This window comes from Rhinatrema bivittatum, chromosome 9, assembly GCF_901001135.1.
Source record: "Rhinatrema bivittatum chromosome 9, aRhiBiv1.1, whole genome shotgun sequence".
NCBI classification, from domain to species: Eukaryota; Metazoa; Chordata; class Amphibia; order Gymnophiona; family Rhinatrematidae; genus Rhinatrema; species Rhinatrema bivittatum.
In genome coordinates this window covers 200,911,136-200,926,380 of record NC_042623.1, presented here as the reverse complement: position 1 = coordinate 200,926,380, position 15,245 = coordinate 200,911,136, and the positions used below count along the sequence as shown (strand labels likewise).

Genomic DNA, 15,245 nt, shown 5'->3' with positions numbered 1-15,245 from the left:
GCGTATGTGTTCACTTTGAAAGTTATCCAAAATAATGCGCACAAACTGACTTGCAAAAAGTTACACCTGCAATTTGCAGGGCATAACTTGTGTGGGTTCTTTTCTGTGCAGACTTTTTAAAATCGAAATGTTTCTATTTTTCTTTGTGCATAAAAGTATGTGCAGAATCCTGTTATTTGCATAAGGCCAGATTTTAAAAGGGTTACGCGCATAAGTTATGCGCGTAACCCTTTTAAAACCCCCCTGCGCACGCCGAGCCTATTTTGCATAGGCTCGGCGGTGTGCGCAAGCCCCAGAACGCGCGTAAGTCACGGGGTTTCGCAAGGGGGAGTGTCGGGGGTGTGCCAGGTGGGCGGTGCAATTTTCAGGGCGTGTCGGGGCTACGCACGTATCTTATAAAATCCGGCGTACAGATTTAGAAAATCTACCCCATGCTGTGCAGAAACCCAGAACACTTTTTATAACAAGCCGCTTATGTGTGTAAACCCATGCTATATGCAAGTAAATAGCATGGAAAATTCCCCCCACAAAGGTCTCTGGATATGTTTAAGGAGGCTTGAATACCTTTGGAGGCCCACTTTGAATTAAATTGTCGGAAACTTTGAAAGAAAATCTAGACTTGGCTTTCTGAACAAGCTGGTAATGATACCTTTGGAGGCCCACCTTGAATTAAATTGTTGGACATTTTGAAAGAAAATCTAGACGGCATTCTGAAGAAGCTTATTGAATCTGTTTCATTAATTTGGCTGTGGATCTTCTGAAAAGTGAGAGACGGGAGGTCGCTCCCCTTTGGTAAGGGGTGTCTGTCTGAGTTGGGTTATAAAGTTCTCTAGGTTGTTTTTAGGATGCATGAGTTGACCATGGTTTTGGGATGGGATATAGTGATGGGACTGGGGCTGGAAAACTTTGGTTGTGTTTGGATACTCGACGGGTACTTGTATCCTGGCATGGCCACTATTGGAAACAGACCCTTGGTCTGACCCAGTATGGCAGATTCTTATGTTCTTAGTACATTACATGGTAATAGATTGCTCTCGTTGGTCCAATTGGGATGGAGTTGAAGTTGGTCATCGGGGGATTATTGTGAGAATTAGACAAGGTAATTAAGGGGTATTATTGGTGGAACCGAAGATCGGTATAAGGAATATTGTTTGTTTTCAGGAGAAAATAATTCAATTTCATTTGAAATGAAACATAAATGGGCTCTCATTTGTCACATTTTCCATTTTCATTTCACATGAATGCAGCTCCTTATTTCACATCCAGGTCCCTGGCCAAGGGTAGGCAGCCATTAGGTATCAGAAGGTTCACTGCCGATACAAACCAAGAACCGGAAACCAACTTCAGAAGCTCCGCATGCTGCGCCTTGTTCATTCCTAGCTGAGATAGACGCAGCACTATAGCAACAAGCCACATCCATGGGGCAGAAGCTGGATCAAAGCTGGGCCAAGGTGGGCGATCAGGAAATCCAAATGAATCATAAACGGAGCTCCCCGAGTTTTCTGCGGTGGAGTCTTGAAGATTCAGCAGCAAGAGCTGTCAAGTTTTATGGCAGATTTTCTAAATTCCTGCAGCCATTGTGCCTGTGTTTACAATTTAAATAATGTATTTTTGCCTTATTGCATGCAAATAGTCGTTTTCTGTGTCCAATTAATTTATTTGGTTCTTTATTAAATGAAATAGGATCATTGTGATTAGAGCTGGGGAGGAAGGGAAATTGTAGCAATGGGAAATGAAGGATACTTAGGTGGGACAGAGAAGGAACGGAAGGGGGGAGAGGGAGATTCAGGGAGGATAAGAAATGTGAGGAGAGGGAGGGAGGGGATGGAAGAGGAATCAGGAGTGGAGAGGAGAAGGGAGGATCGGGGAAGAGGAGGTGGAAAGGGAGTTGGGGTAGAAGAAGAGGAAGAAATAGGTATGGGTCATGAAGAAATAAGGCCATGGCCTCATCCCATCTTTCCCTTTTCCCCTTCCAAAGCTCCTTTGATCCCCCGTCACTCTCCTTGGTTCGCTACCTCCCCACCCCAATAACCCCCACTCTTCCCAGTTCTCTGCCTCGCCCACTCCACAAACTCACTCTGCCTTCACTCCCCCTCCCCGCTTCACTTATACCCCCATCCCACAAACCCCTCACTCTTCCCATTTCACTCACTCCTGCCCCTCCCCCCATGATTCACTCATTCCACCCCCCTCCATGGCCCCTCTCTCACTCACGAGGAGGAGATTGGCAGCTTTGCAGCTGCTCCAGTCCATCCTCCCAGAGCCCGAGAGTTGTGCTTTAACCGCGTGGCTCAAAGTGAGCTGTTCAGGGAAGAATGGACTGGAGGAGCTGCAAGGCCGCCACCCTCCTTCTGAAGTGATAGGAGCGGCGAGATGGGGATAAGGGGGGGAGTGGGGCAGAGTGGGGAGATTGTGCCATCCATTGCCACCAATGTTGCTCTTCAGGGGCAGGCGGGTGAGAGGGAGGGAGTTAATGCGCCATCCACTGCCACCACTGCTTCTGTTGTGGGAGCCTCCCATTCTCACATGCAAACTTGGCCAGGATTGGCCAATTACGTGACCCGGGACAAATTTCGCGGCCCCTTACCTCGGCTGTACAAGCGCAGGGAGGCCGGAGGCCCCGGCCATACGGAAGATATAAGCCGATCAGAAGACAAGGCAGGAAGAGGAGAGTTACCCAGAAGCCAGGATCATGCGAGCACATGTTCACGGAAATGAACCAGCCAGAAGCAGAGCCAGGGTTAGAGAGAAGAAAATATCCCCAACCAAGCTGGGCCGGCTGCGGCTGGGCCGATCAGGGATCTGCAGACAGGGCAGAACCTTTAGCGCATAGCTTTCCTGGTCCAGTAGAAGCCGGATCGATCATTCAGGAAAAGCGGGCTTCAGAACACCAGTTCCAGCAGGAAGTGAAATAAAAAACCAAAAACGTTTGTAACTGTAATGTAACAAGTAACTTCTTGACATATTATATGGACAACCTCATGCCTTGATACTGGTCAGCTACAGAAAGAAAAAAAACCAATGATTAAAAAAAGAACAAGTGAAGGAGGATGTAACAAGTACATACAATGTTAAAGGTTAAAAGATTATTTCTCTGCTAAATTCTGGATTATATATGGACTGGATTAGGTCAGGGTCCATAACAAACTGATGCAGTTTATTTAAATGAATTGAATAGATTGGTGCTAAAATCATCTGTGTTTTTATTTCCCATTAATTGAGGAATATTTAAAAAGAAAGGATATATGAGCCCAATATTTTGATTAGTAATAAAGGAAGTTCCAAATGGAGTAAATTTTATATTGTAACTAATGAATTATAAGTAATCACACCTGTGACTGAAGTAACCTGTAATATTGTTGAAATTATTGTCAACTAGGAGTGTGCATTCGTTCGCAACGTATTGGCAATCCGCAATGTATATGCCATATTCGTTGTATTCGTGGGGGTCATGAAACAAATGGGCGAACCCCCACGACTACAACGTATCACTAGCGAATAAACCCCCACCCTCCTGACCCAAGACTTGCCAAAAGTCCCTGGTGGTCCAGCAGGGGTCCTGGAGCGATCTCCTGCACTCGGGCCGTCGGCTGCCGGTATTCAAAATGGCGCCGATAGCCTTTGCCCTTACTGTCACAGGGGCTACTGGTGCCATTGGTCGGCCCCTGTCACATGATAGGAGCAATGGACGGCCAGCACCATCTTGTGCTCCTACCATGTGACAGGGGCCAACCAATGGCACCGGTAGCCCCTGTGACATAGTAAGGGCAAAGGCTATCGGCGCCATTTTGAATACCGGCAGCCGACGGCCCGAGTACAGGAGATCACTCCAGGACCCCCCGCTGGACCACCAGGGACTTTTGGCAAGTCTTGGGGGGGTCAGGAGGGTGGGGGTTGTAGTTAATTAAATTTAAAGGGTTGGGATGGGGGGGGGGGGGTTTTGGGAAACAAATACATATGTAACTAATGAACGGCTCGGGGTCCCCTGAGAACGGATGCAACGGATTTGGATCCCGACGAATATGAATACCGAATGGGACGAATCCGTCCCTGCTGCACATCCCTATTGTCAACTCTCTCAGCACATCTGCATGTAACTACACTGTGCCTGGGAAACATCAAAAGGTCTAATTGATAACAAATTTTAATTGATTACCATGTATTTTTAATTTGCCATGCTTGTTGACTTATCCAGTGTTTAAATATCATTAACAGGAAGTATCAAAGCAAATCCTTTAATGTGTTTCATGATAAATGTGGTAAATAACATTCATTTTTAATGATCCAGGTAAAATGAAGCTACCATCATTTATTGCCACAAATAAAAAAATATGTTAAAGCTACAGCAGAGCCAGCTGGTGCAATGTAGTCTAAGCTAGTTAAGGTCTCTCATTTGTAAAGTTTACTAATGTTGCAGAGTTTTATTCTGTACAAGCCGATGTTGTGCAGCAAAGATTGTACAGACGTGTATTGTCTCATTTATTCTAACTGCTAAACCTGAAAAGTCTAACAAATTAAAGCAAGGTTCTGTGGAAAACCCCACGGTCTTTTCCGAGCTATTCGGATTACATGGGTATAGGTGTAGCACCGACCCACCCCGACCGGTGCTGGGAAGGGAGAAGGAGAAACGCTGAATGACGGGCTAAGGATCACCCTTGTATTGCTTACAGTGCATTCAAATATACATATTGTGGGGCGAGGATTACAGTCCCTATTCATTACAATGAGGCCTGTTAAAAAAAACAAACAAAAAGCTCTGACAATAAGAATCCTGATGTATATCCCTCGTCTTGTTTTTCCTTACAATGCTTTCATTTTTCTGCAAATGTCACAATAGGGCCTTTTAAAAGCCAGGAATCTAAAACAACAGGGAAATTCTGCATTGCAGTTCTAATTGGAAAAATAAATTTGTTTTAGCATTTCAACCGGCAAGTCTCTCCCCCACCCCCCCTGCATATTACAAACCGCATGTGCCAACCACATCAGAAGCCATCAAAAGACATCCAGAAACTTACTGAGCACTGATCTGTGACTGCTGGCTGGAGGGTGGCAGAGCCCTTCCAGATGCAGACCACCTTCGGTCTCATTTCAACGCTAGCCCCCCACATGAGGACGTGCCCCGAGATCACCAGACACTTGAAACAGAACCCAACAGGAAAATTATGGAGATTGTAGGAAAGGTAGAACATAAATGCAATTTTAAAAATTTCACAAAAACCCTGAAGGCATGAAAGGGTTAATAGGCCAGGGCTGAAAACGGCGTGAATGGAAGAGCCGGAACAAACAAGGCTGAAGGCCAAAAGAATAAAAAGAATTTGGCTCCGACTTCTCTGATCACAGTGACATTTTTTTTTTATCTAGTCCTTGAGCATGTTCTACCTTTTAGATTGCATGTTCTTTCTTCTCTGTAATAATAATCCGGTCACCGTTTTATGAAATAACACCTTGGGGAAAAAAGTAGCATAAAGAGCAGGCAGAGAGAAAATGCTTCGTCTAATGGGAAGGGGATGCTAAAAAAAAAAAGCTGGGTGAAAGAGATGTGGCAGCAGAGAGAAACCAAGATGGGGAAACTTAAGCACATAGGAATGGAGGAAGAGGAGAAGGAACACCCAAATCAACAACCTAAAGAAACCCAAATGCTACGCAAGAAGGTACCGGAAAGCTGAAGATGAGGAGGCACGGCTTAGTGTTAGGAGCAATGGGCTCCACCATCCTTCTTGCGGCCGTGGGCACGTCGCTTTATCTGCCATTGCCTCAGGCACCCCACTCAGGCAGGCCGATGCAATACGGGTGGGTAGAAAATGGGCGCCAAATACCGGGTGCCTGCTCTCCTAACGTGTGTCCAGCCACCTTGCCCGTGTGTGCGCGATCCGATATTTAAACGAGGGGGTTGCACTAAAAGGGAGGCACCGGGGAAAACTGTGCATCCCTAAGCACCTCCCCAGCATCGGGCATCCCGGAGAGGTGGCTGTCGGTGCGGGTTAGGAAAACGGACGCTCAATGTGAAAGTCCGTTTTTTCCCCCGCTACCAGCACAATATACATGCACAAGATACAAGGCCTGGACCATGCATCTGGTGTGTGCCTTTTTTTAAATTATTTTTAACCTTGATCTGCTTTCTGTGGTTCCTCCTACTTGGTATCCCAATGATACTAAGAAAAGGAATCACAGGAAGCAGGATTTTTTGTTTTTTGAACAATGAGCTCTTGAGCGCAGCACACCTGTACGTCAGCCCCGAGCTAGCATAAAATTTGCCGCGTTACAATGGGATGCATTGGCCATATGGGAAATTTTTTGAGTCACGGGGATTAGCTAATAGCCTCATGTACTTCACATGTGATGAACGCTATTAGCTTCGCGGTGGTTTGGACTCCCTCATCCCTACATTCCCAGGCGTCGCATGTGGGAAGCCAGATAACATCAAGGGGCACCCTGCAGCGCTTCTCACCCCACAGTCATGGGAGGGGAAGTGAAGGAAACAGCTTGATCTTCACCTGGAACTGGAAAGAAGCAGCGATGTAAGTGCTGCGATCATTAGACCCGCCCCCCCATGATGTCACTAACATCGGACAGTTAAGACAGCCTCAACACCAGGCGTCGCGTGCCGAAGGGGCGCGACAAAGGGGCTCTCCCCTTTGTGCACCCCTTCTGTATATGTAAAAATTTATTTTTATGTTTCCTTTGTTAACTAAGCTGTTTCATTGTATTTGACTAAGGAATTTTTTCCTGCTTTTTCTGTTTCACTGTAAACCGGCATGATTTGCATTTAATGCAAGAATGTCAGTATATAAAAGTTAAAAATAAATAAAATAAAATGTAAAGCTGTGCGCACTATAGTGCATCGACCCGAGACTGTCTGACCTTAGGGCCGGGACGTACTGAAGAGTAATAATGCTGTACATCACCTTGTTCATCAATTTTCAGGCAGGCTACAAATCCGAGATTCAAAAATTAAAAATTAACTTTGGGAGCAGAAAGACACTTGCATTGTAAGCTAAGCCTGAAACGAGGAGGCGTAGGAGAAACTGAATTTATATCTGTCTGTATTGTATGTCTGCCACAGCTGTGCTGGCTTCTGGCCAACCAGTGCATTGTTTAGTATATCTCCTGAAAAAACCAAGAATGCCAAGCGTATTTCTTTACCTGATTGGGACGGTTTGGGAGACGTTTCACTATACCATACACCAAGTGCTGAGCTCCAGTAGCTTATTACAGGTGTTTGGTATTATACTATATTCAATCTAGAGAGGTACTCAGAGGTTTCATGAATCAGGCACAATGCTCCACTATTGCCAAAACAGGGGCATTAAACCTCCTGCATTTGGAGACATTCCCCACCACCACCACCACCACCACCGAGATTATTCTGCCTCTCACCACACGTGAACAAACTGTTGATTCCACTTAACTCTTGCTAAAACGTAATATTCGTAACTGTCAGAGATGCAAACCTTTCACTTAGCTAATTTATTATCTGCTGATTGGTTTCAGTGAATTAGAACGCAAGTTGCATATTGGGGAGGGGGGAGTTCATTTACACGATAAAGCAAAACTACATGCATCTTGCATTGTATGCTTATGAATAAACAAGATTTCGTTTTAGGACAGGCAAAAAACTCAAAACAGATGGAAAGGACAGGGCTGGTAACTCTCAAAGCAGCATGCGAGGGCGAACGTTCGTCGGCCTGCGCCCGGTTGTGTATATGTGCGCTTCTTATAAAAGAGCCTTGCCACGCGCACGTGTGCCCTTTGAACGCAAATGCCGCTGCTGTCGCCTAAGCGGGGGGAATTTAAAAGGGATGCGCACCATTTAAGTTTGTTCCCAGTGGGCCCAGTTAAAGGATTGGACTTCCAAAGTCCCCTAGTTTAACAGCTCCCCTTCCCCCGTTAGCCCCCACCTTTAAATCCGATCGACGTGCCTAGATTTTTTTTTTTGTTTTATAACTTGCACGTCATTCATGGCAGAAGTAGCCTAATGCAGCAGGGGACCCCGCGTGCACCAGCGATCGTATTTATGCGCAAATTTTAGGTTAAAAATCTCAGAACGCCCGCACCCCGCCCCTTTTAAAAAAAAAACGTTTCATTTGTGCACGCGGCGGCATTTTCACGCATTTCCGGGGCGGCTTTTAACATCTGCTCGGCCCATGCCGGTACGGCGTAATTTGCGCATCCCCTAATTGATGCGCATGTCGGGCTTTTAAAATGCACTTTTAAGCGAAAAAAATACAATTTTAGTGTTCGTCTGCTGCAGGTTCTCCTGTGCAGGCTCAAAGTAGTTTTATTTTAGAAAACATTTAGGACTCAAATCACATTAATGAATCAAATTATGATTAGCCGATCAATTAAACTAACACAAGTTCGGGTTAAATAGAAAATATCAGAGTTGTAGTGCTGTGGAATGCTAGTGAGGCTCAGGCCTGCCAGAGATGACACCCTCAAGGCCACGGAGGGAGGCAAATGACAATTACCATTACTGCAGTGACCTCTGCTGGCACTGCCCCTGCTTGCTCAGAGGTAGTCTCAGAGGAGCCATCGCTCCATAACCAAGAAGGGTTCTGGTGATAGCCGAGCATGATGGCTGGCTGGGGGGTGGGGGAAGGAGAGCGCTGAAAAAAGTAAGAAAATGTGGGCTACCTAAAAAAAAGAAAATGATATAAAGTCATAATTATATTTCAGAAAGATGTGCTTTCCAAGGGCCTTTCAACTGTAGCATTAGTTCTGGAACTAAAGATTCTCAATACAATACTTTTGAAGGTAATTTGGCAAACATAACGCCCTGCATACAAACAAAGAAAGCTGTAGACTACATTAGAGATATTGGGGTAGATTTTCAAAGGGGTACGTGCGTAAGATACGCGCGTACCCCCCGAAAACCTACCCCAAACCGCTCGAGCGCCGAGCCTATTTTGCATAGGCTCGGCGGCGCGCGCAAGCCCCGGGACGCACATAAGTCCCGGGGCTTGCATGGAGGGGCGTGTCGGGGGAGTGACGCGGCATTTCAGGGGCGGTGCCGCGGGCGTGGTTTCGGCCTGGGGGCATGGCCGCGGCCTCCGGACCGGAACATGGAGCGCGGCAGCCGGCCCAGCGCGCGCAAAGTTACGCCTGCTTCCAGCAGGCGTAACTTTGCCGACAAAGGTGGGGGGGGGGGGGGTTAGAGAAGGGAAGGGAAGGTGCGGGGAGTGGAAGGAAAGTTCCCTCTGAGGCTGCTCCGATTTCAGAGTGGGCTTGGAGGGAACCAAGGCAGGCTGTGCGGCTCGGCGCGCGCAGGCTGCCGATTTTGGGCAGCCTGGCGTGCGCCGACCCCGGATTTTAATGGATATGCGCGGCTACGCGCGTATCTATTGAAATCGCGCGAACAAAAGTACACGTGTGCGCAGATTTATAAAATCTGCCTCATTGGGAAGATCCTGAGAATAGTAGCCCAGACTCCGCTATGCACCAAAGTACAGATTCAGTTTCTTACTGATTTGTATCATAGGTGAGAGATCATATTTTAAAGTATTGGTTCATGTCTTGCCTTATTCCCATCACTAATAAAAAAAAAATGATTTGGATTTGCCTTCCCTCTTTCTTTGCATTAGCATGCACTACCACAAAAGGTTAATATAAATATATTGCGCATCCAGCTGGCCCTGGAGCTCTGCCGGCGCACTATGTGTTATGGCACATGAGACCCATGAGCCCTTGCCCTGCCCTTCAAGAGTGGTAGAGCTGGGGCATATTATGGATAAAATGTATTTGGGTTTCAAGGAGAGAGGAATTGGTGTAGCAGTGACCCCTGCTGGTTTCTCCATGCCACTAAGGATTTCAGAATTGGAGGATACTTCCTCTTCAGCTCTCAGCTCGGAAGAGGATCTTGATCACCAACACCATTCTAGAAGGTAATATACGCAGAGCAACAGCAAAAAAAAAATTTAACCTGAATACACTATACTCAATCTTGCCATATCTCTCTCTCTCTCTCTATATATATATATATATATATATACACACAGATACAGATGCCAGCAGGAAAATATGCTTTAGGTTCCAAAAGTGAAGATAACGGCATGATAATTTTTGAAGCCATAAACTGGCAGCCACTTTTGCAATCTTATTTTCTTCTCATAATACTGAAATCCATGTATGGTGTCTTTGCAATTACAAACGATCCTGGGCTACATTAGCCTGCCCCTGCACCCACTGGAAGCTGTTTGCATTCTGCTACTCCTGTAATTTCACTATTTTAAGTTGCAGCCTCTCTCTTCTTGGGTAACTTTTTTTTGTTGGCCTTCCCCTGGTTCTCCAATTCTGAAATACCACTTTTGTACCAAGTAAGAAAGATTGAGGTTACACTGCTGTCAAGGCAGTGCTTTGTTTATCTGGAGTGACCTAACAGATATGGAAGTGCACATCGTTGAGAGCCAACAGAAGTGACCCAACAACATTACAGGACAGGTCAATGGCAGACATGACTCACACCTTAACCCGAGTAGTGGCTCCCAACCTGCAGATGCAAAGCACATTCAAACCTTTGCTAGTTATACAATCATGCATGAAGGAGCTGGAGCGATCTTCCCAATCCTCCCAATCAGGAGCTCACGCCAATCTTCCCAATCAGGAGCTCACGCCAAGCCAAATCAAAAGAAAATACTTGGGATGCTTTTAAATCTATGCCCTTCCAGCCACATCCCCAGAACTCAATATTCTAATCTGAAACTTCTTGTCTTCCACGATGCCTTTTTAAATTGTTTCTATTACAATACCCTCTATTCCAGGGGATGTGATAGAGACATTTAAGTGCCAATTTGCAATATGCAAGGACCTACTTAGGTACTTAAGTCTCACTTCATAGGGTTTAGAATATTAAGGTATTAAACAAATAAAATTAGCTTTGAAATACATTTAGGAGAGTGAAAGCAGAAAGAAGCATTAACTTAGATGTTTCCCAGCCCTCTCCTGCAGGCACACCTAACCAGTCGGGTTTTCAGCATATCCATAATGAATATGCATGAGTTGCTATATAAATAGATAGAAAGAGAAACAGAGATCAGAATATGAGAGAATAACCATAAATCATTATAAATTTCCCTTTACAACAGTGTTCTCTGGGAGCACAGCTGCCAAGGGTATCACTGAAAAAAAAAATCACTGTAAAAACTGTGGTCTTATCAAATATTTAAAAATAGAATGTTTTTTGACATGATTCTCAAATCAACAGAAAGCTTGCAAAGCAGATATTTTCATTCATACTAAACCTGACAGCAAGTATGTTTAAATAAATATTTGTAAGCATAACCTTTAACAAATTTAAAAGACCATTTGGCAATAATTAATCATTATATTAAAAGCAAGACACTATTAACAGCTATTTATACTCTCTCTTTTTCTCTCTATATAAGCTTATTTTATACATTTTGTGGTAGCTTGCAAATACACATATCCAATATTGCTGATCAACATTTATATTTAAGGTGCATAAGTCCGTCTAAGTAGCTTCCTGCACTACAGAAATGTCATTTGAGCAAGTGATCCACACCTGACAAACTTTTAAATTTCAATTCCTAACTGATTTTTTTTTCAGTTACTAAATGAGCCATTATTCCTACTTGTCTGTGAATACACTTCTAAGACAAATAATCAGATGGTCTCTTTTTACTTTAAAGCTTTATCTACAATACTGCGTCTCTCTAACATCCAAAATCTTCCATTATCTTTTTGGACCTCCAGGTCATACTTACTATTTTTTGTCTGTTAGACCAATATTTTTTTTTTAAATATTTACCAATGAAAGAGAAAGTAGATTGTGCAGTGCCAGAGCTCGATAGTTTTTCACCCCAAAATGGGGTACATTGTCATTAATAAAGACCTTTAGAGTATAAAGACAAAAATCAGATCAATCAATAAATTAAAAAGTGCAACTTTACTGTCACCGCTTATATGAGCATCCTATCAAGAACAAATGTACAAGTTAGTACACCTACTGTGTGCTATCTCACAAGACATCGAGTTCATTAAAAAAAAAAAATCAATATAATTTATTTTCTTTATTGACAGTATCTGTATTGACTGGTCCCCTGGGACCACGATCACTGTGCAAGCTGTACACCAGACCCCCCCAATTAGCAGGGCTTGTAAACAAGGTTTTGGTTTGAGTACCGCATCTCCCAATCATTCTGATGTCAAGTTTCTCAATCTTTGGAGCCAGCTAAACAATATTTTTTTTTAATTAAATGTGCTCGTCTTCCTCCCAGCCCCTTCATAATTGTTAATTTTTTCTTTTTATTAAAAAACATTTTACACCAAGCTGAATGCCACAGTGTTAAGACTTGGCAGTTCTTTCCGCGGAGCGGCTCAGAGCCGCGGTCTGCCGAGCAGCGGCTTGCCCAGATCCTTCACGTCCTCGGGGCTGCTGACCCGCTCGTAGCCCAGCAGGTCCATGGGCTGCTGGCAGTACTGCTCCACCTGCTTGATCTGCAGGAACGTCAGCGACGTCCTCCAGGCGCTCACCGCCTGCGTGGCGTTGCGGGCCGACACCACGAAGGGCTTGGACGAGTAGCCCGAGCCGCCGGTCATGTTGAGCGAGAAGCGCTCCAGCTCGGGGCTGACGAGCAGGTGGACGAAGTCGTAGACGCGGCGCAGGGTGCCGGCCGGCTCCACCACCAGGTCCTCGTAGCGCACCACCATGTAGTTGCCCTTCAGCCAGGCGGGCGGGTGCAGCGCCGTGCGCAGGGTCTTGGCCATGCTGCCGCAGATGACCTCCAGCGCGCCCAGGGCGTGGAAGTCGGCGCCGTCCTTCTTGTTCAGCTTGTGGCCGTCGGCGACGGGCGCGAGGCGGCGGACGCGCGGGTCGCGGCTGCGCACCACCTGCAGGCTCTCGCGGATGAGGCCGTGGCGCGACTTGATGCGCGAGCTGGCCACGGCGCGCGGGTCGCGCACCAGGTGGATGACCTTCAGGTCCAGCGAGGGGTCCTCCATCAGCGGCGCCAGCACGTGGATGTCGAAGATGCGTACGCCCTTGATGACGATGGCCTGGTACTTGCGGCACTCCTCCTCCAGCAGGCTCAGGCTCTGCGGCGGGCACTTCTTGCACACGCGCTCGTCCACCAGGCCCACCCGCTCGCGGCGGTAGGCCGGGCAGAGGGGCGACGAGCAGATGACCTTGTTGGTGGCCGCCCCGAAGATGCCCAGCGTGCTGAGGTTCTTGGCGCCGGCCGTGTTGTAGAGCTGCAGGGCGGACAGGTCGCAGCGGTAGAGGGCGGTGAGCAGGTCGCGGGCCGCCCCCTGCAGGGACATGGCGTCGCCCGGGTACAGCTTCTGCCACACGTGCCAGACGGGCTCGTAGAGGAAGAAGACCTCCGGGTTCTGGTTGAAGAGCTCGCCGAAGAAGGACGAGCCCGAGCGCCACGTGGTGAAGACGTAGACCAGCTGCCGCTTCTTGGGGGGCGAGGGCCGGTACAGGTAGCGGATGTCCGAGTGCGTCTGGAAGGCAGGGCGCTGCGGCTGCTCGTTGCACTGCTGCGGCTCCCGGTGCCACTTGTAGTCGATCAGGTTGAGCAGGGTGAGGGCGAGCAGCAGGATGTAGCCCAGGCACAGGGCGAGCGCCTTCCTGCGGAACACTTTCATCCTGAGCCGGGCTAGCGGGGGGGGCTCCTCACCACGACCGCGCTCTCGGTCCGCGTCCCGGGGCCCGGCGGCAACTGTTGCTCATCGTAAGTGGGAAGGGCGGCGCTGACTGCCGGCGCTCCGATCGACAAAGCCCGGCTGCTGCCGCTTCATTCCCGAACTCGCTTCCTCGGCCCCGACTTGTCTTGCACCTGAATAATGCATCGGCGTGGCTCTCTTCATAGCAGGCGGGTCGGACGCGATGTCAAGCTACTTTTTTTTTTTATTTTGGCAGTTCTCGCAGCACGAAGTGGAGCTCATCCCAGATCGCATTGCCCCGCTTGTCTGCAATTATTCTTCTTTCTTTTGCTGCACGGGACAGGAAGCCAAGATTTCCGTCCGAAGCCGACAAATAACTGCGTCGCTTCCGTGCATCTCTCAAAAAAGTGGAAAGTGCATCCCGTCGCCCCCGGCCGCGGGAGTGATCACCCTCCCCGGCGCTGCCTCTCTCGCACGTTGCTGTTGCTTCGGAGGCTCCGGGAAGAGTTTCTGCTCTTCTCTCTCCCGCTTGCACGGCTGCGACCTAGTCTGCAGTGTACGCCCAAAAGATGAGGGAGAGAGAGGGAGAGGTTACCAGGCTCAGCAGCAGCGCCGGCTCCGGACTCCGCCGTATGACTAAATCGGAATTTGTCACCCAAGGTCTCCAATAGGAAAAGCAAAAGGAAAAAAAAAAATCCAACACTGCAAGAGAGAAAGAGAGAGGGGGGGGGGGGAAGAATCCCCCCGGCCCCTGATTGGTGCGTGCTTGGTTCGGCCCCGCTGGGCCTCTCCCATTGGAAGCGCGCGCTGCCAGTCGCGCGGCTCGGTCTTCGCTGTTTTCGACGCCTCGGGGTTCCGCTCGCCGTCCGGGAGCCCGGTGCAGGCAGGCAGGCGCAAGCTGCCTGTGGCCACATAGGCACGGGGCTGCGACTTTCGCTGCTCCCACGTTACGCCGGGTAAACCCCATAGTCCAATGGCGAGGCGCCGACTGCACGGTCTGGATTTAGTGTTAGCCGTAGCCCGAGTCAGCCCCCCCGCTCCTCCCGCGTGTGGGGCATCACTGCAAAATCTACGACTAGCACTGCCCGCGGGGGGGGGATCGTTTAGGTGCACGTTCTCAGCGGTCGGCGATCTGAACCATCACATGCCTTCCTTCCGTAGTAGCGCTTGTTAAATGTCTGTTAAAAAAAAAAAGTAAGCGCCCCTATTCCGTTATGTAGCTCATTATAGTTTTTAGTCGTTACAGCTTAAAGAGCGATGCATGAACTTAATAAAGAGAAGTACTTTTACAATAATCTGTCAGCGTTTTGGGGAGGTAGGCTCTCGTTGCTGTATGGATGTACAACAAGAATTCAAGCAGCAAAAGTCCACCTAATTGTATTCAGCACCTATGGTTTACATGGGCAATAAAAAGCAGGCAGAGACCGTTGTGCACAGTTACAGCTTTACAAAACAGTTATCTCTGGCCTGTACCTCACCCCCTATACTGCCTCAGGTAGGACTGGCTACTAATTACCCAGAGATAGCGCACTGATCCGCTTACGGCAATAATGGAGCAAGAGAATAGGTGGACAACACTAGCCGATCCTGGTCCAGTTAGGGAAGAGAGGAGGGAGGGCTAG

General features: G+C 47.7%; 1 protein-coding gene across 1 annotated transcript; it reads right to left on the bottom strand.

Annotated features, from left to right (window-relative positions):
- Positions 1–11,145: 11,145 nt before the first annotated feature.
- On the bottom strand, positions 11,146–14,308 carry CHST2 (carbohydrate sulfotransferase 2). The gene has a single exon (XM_029616552.1). It carries the CDS (start codon positions 13,603–13,605, stop codon positions 12,334–12,336), a length of 1,272 nt encoding a protein of 423 aa, XP_029472412.1. The 5' UTR covers positions 13,606–14,308; the 3' UTR covers positions 11,146–12,333.
- Between the last annotated feature and the right edge of the window lie 937 nt (positions 14,309–15,245).

Excerpts from the sequence above, each read along its gene's own strand:
- CHST2 (XM_029616552.1), bottom strand. The coding sequence starts at position 13,605 with ATGAAAGTGTTCCGCAGGAAGGCGCTCGCCCTGTGCCTGGGCTACATC.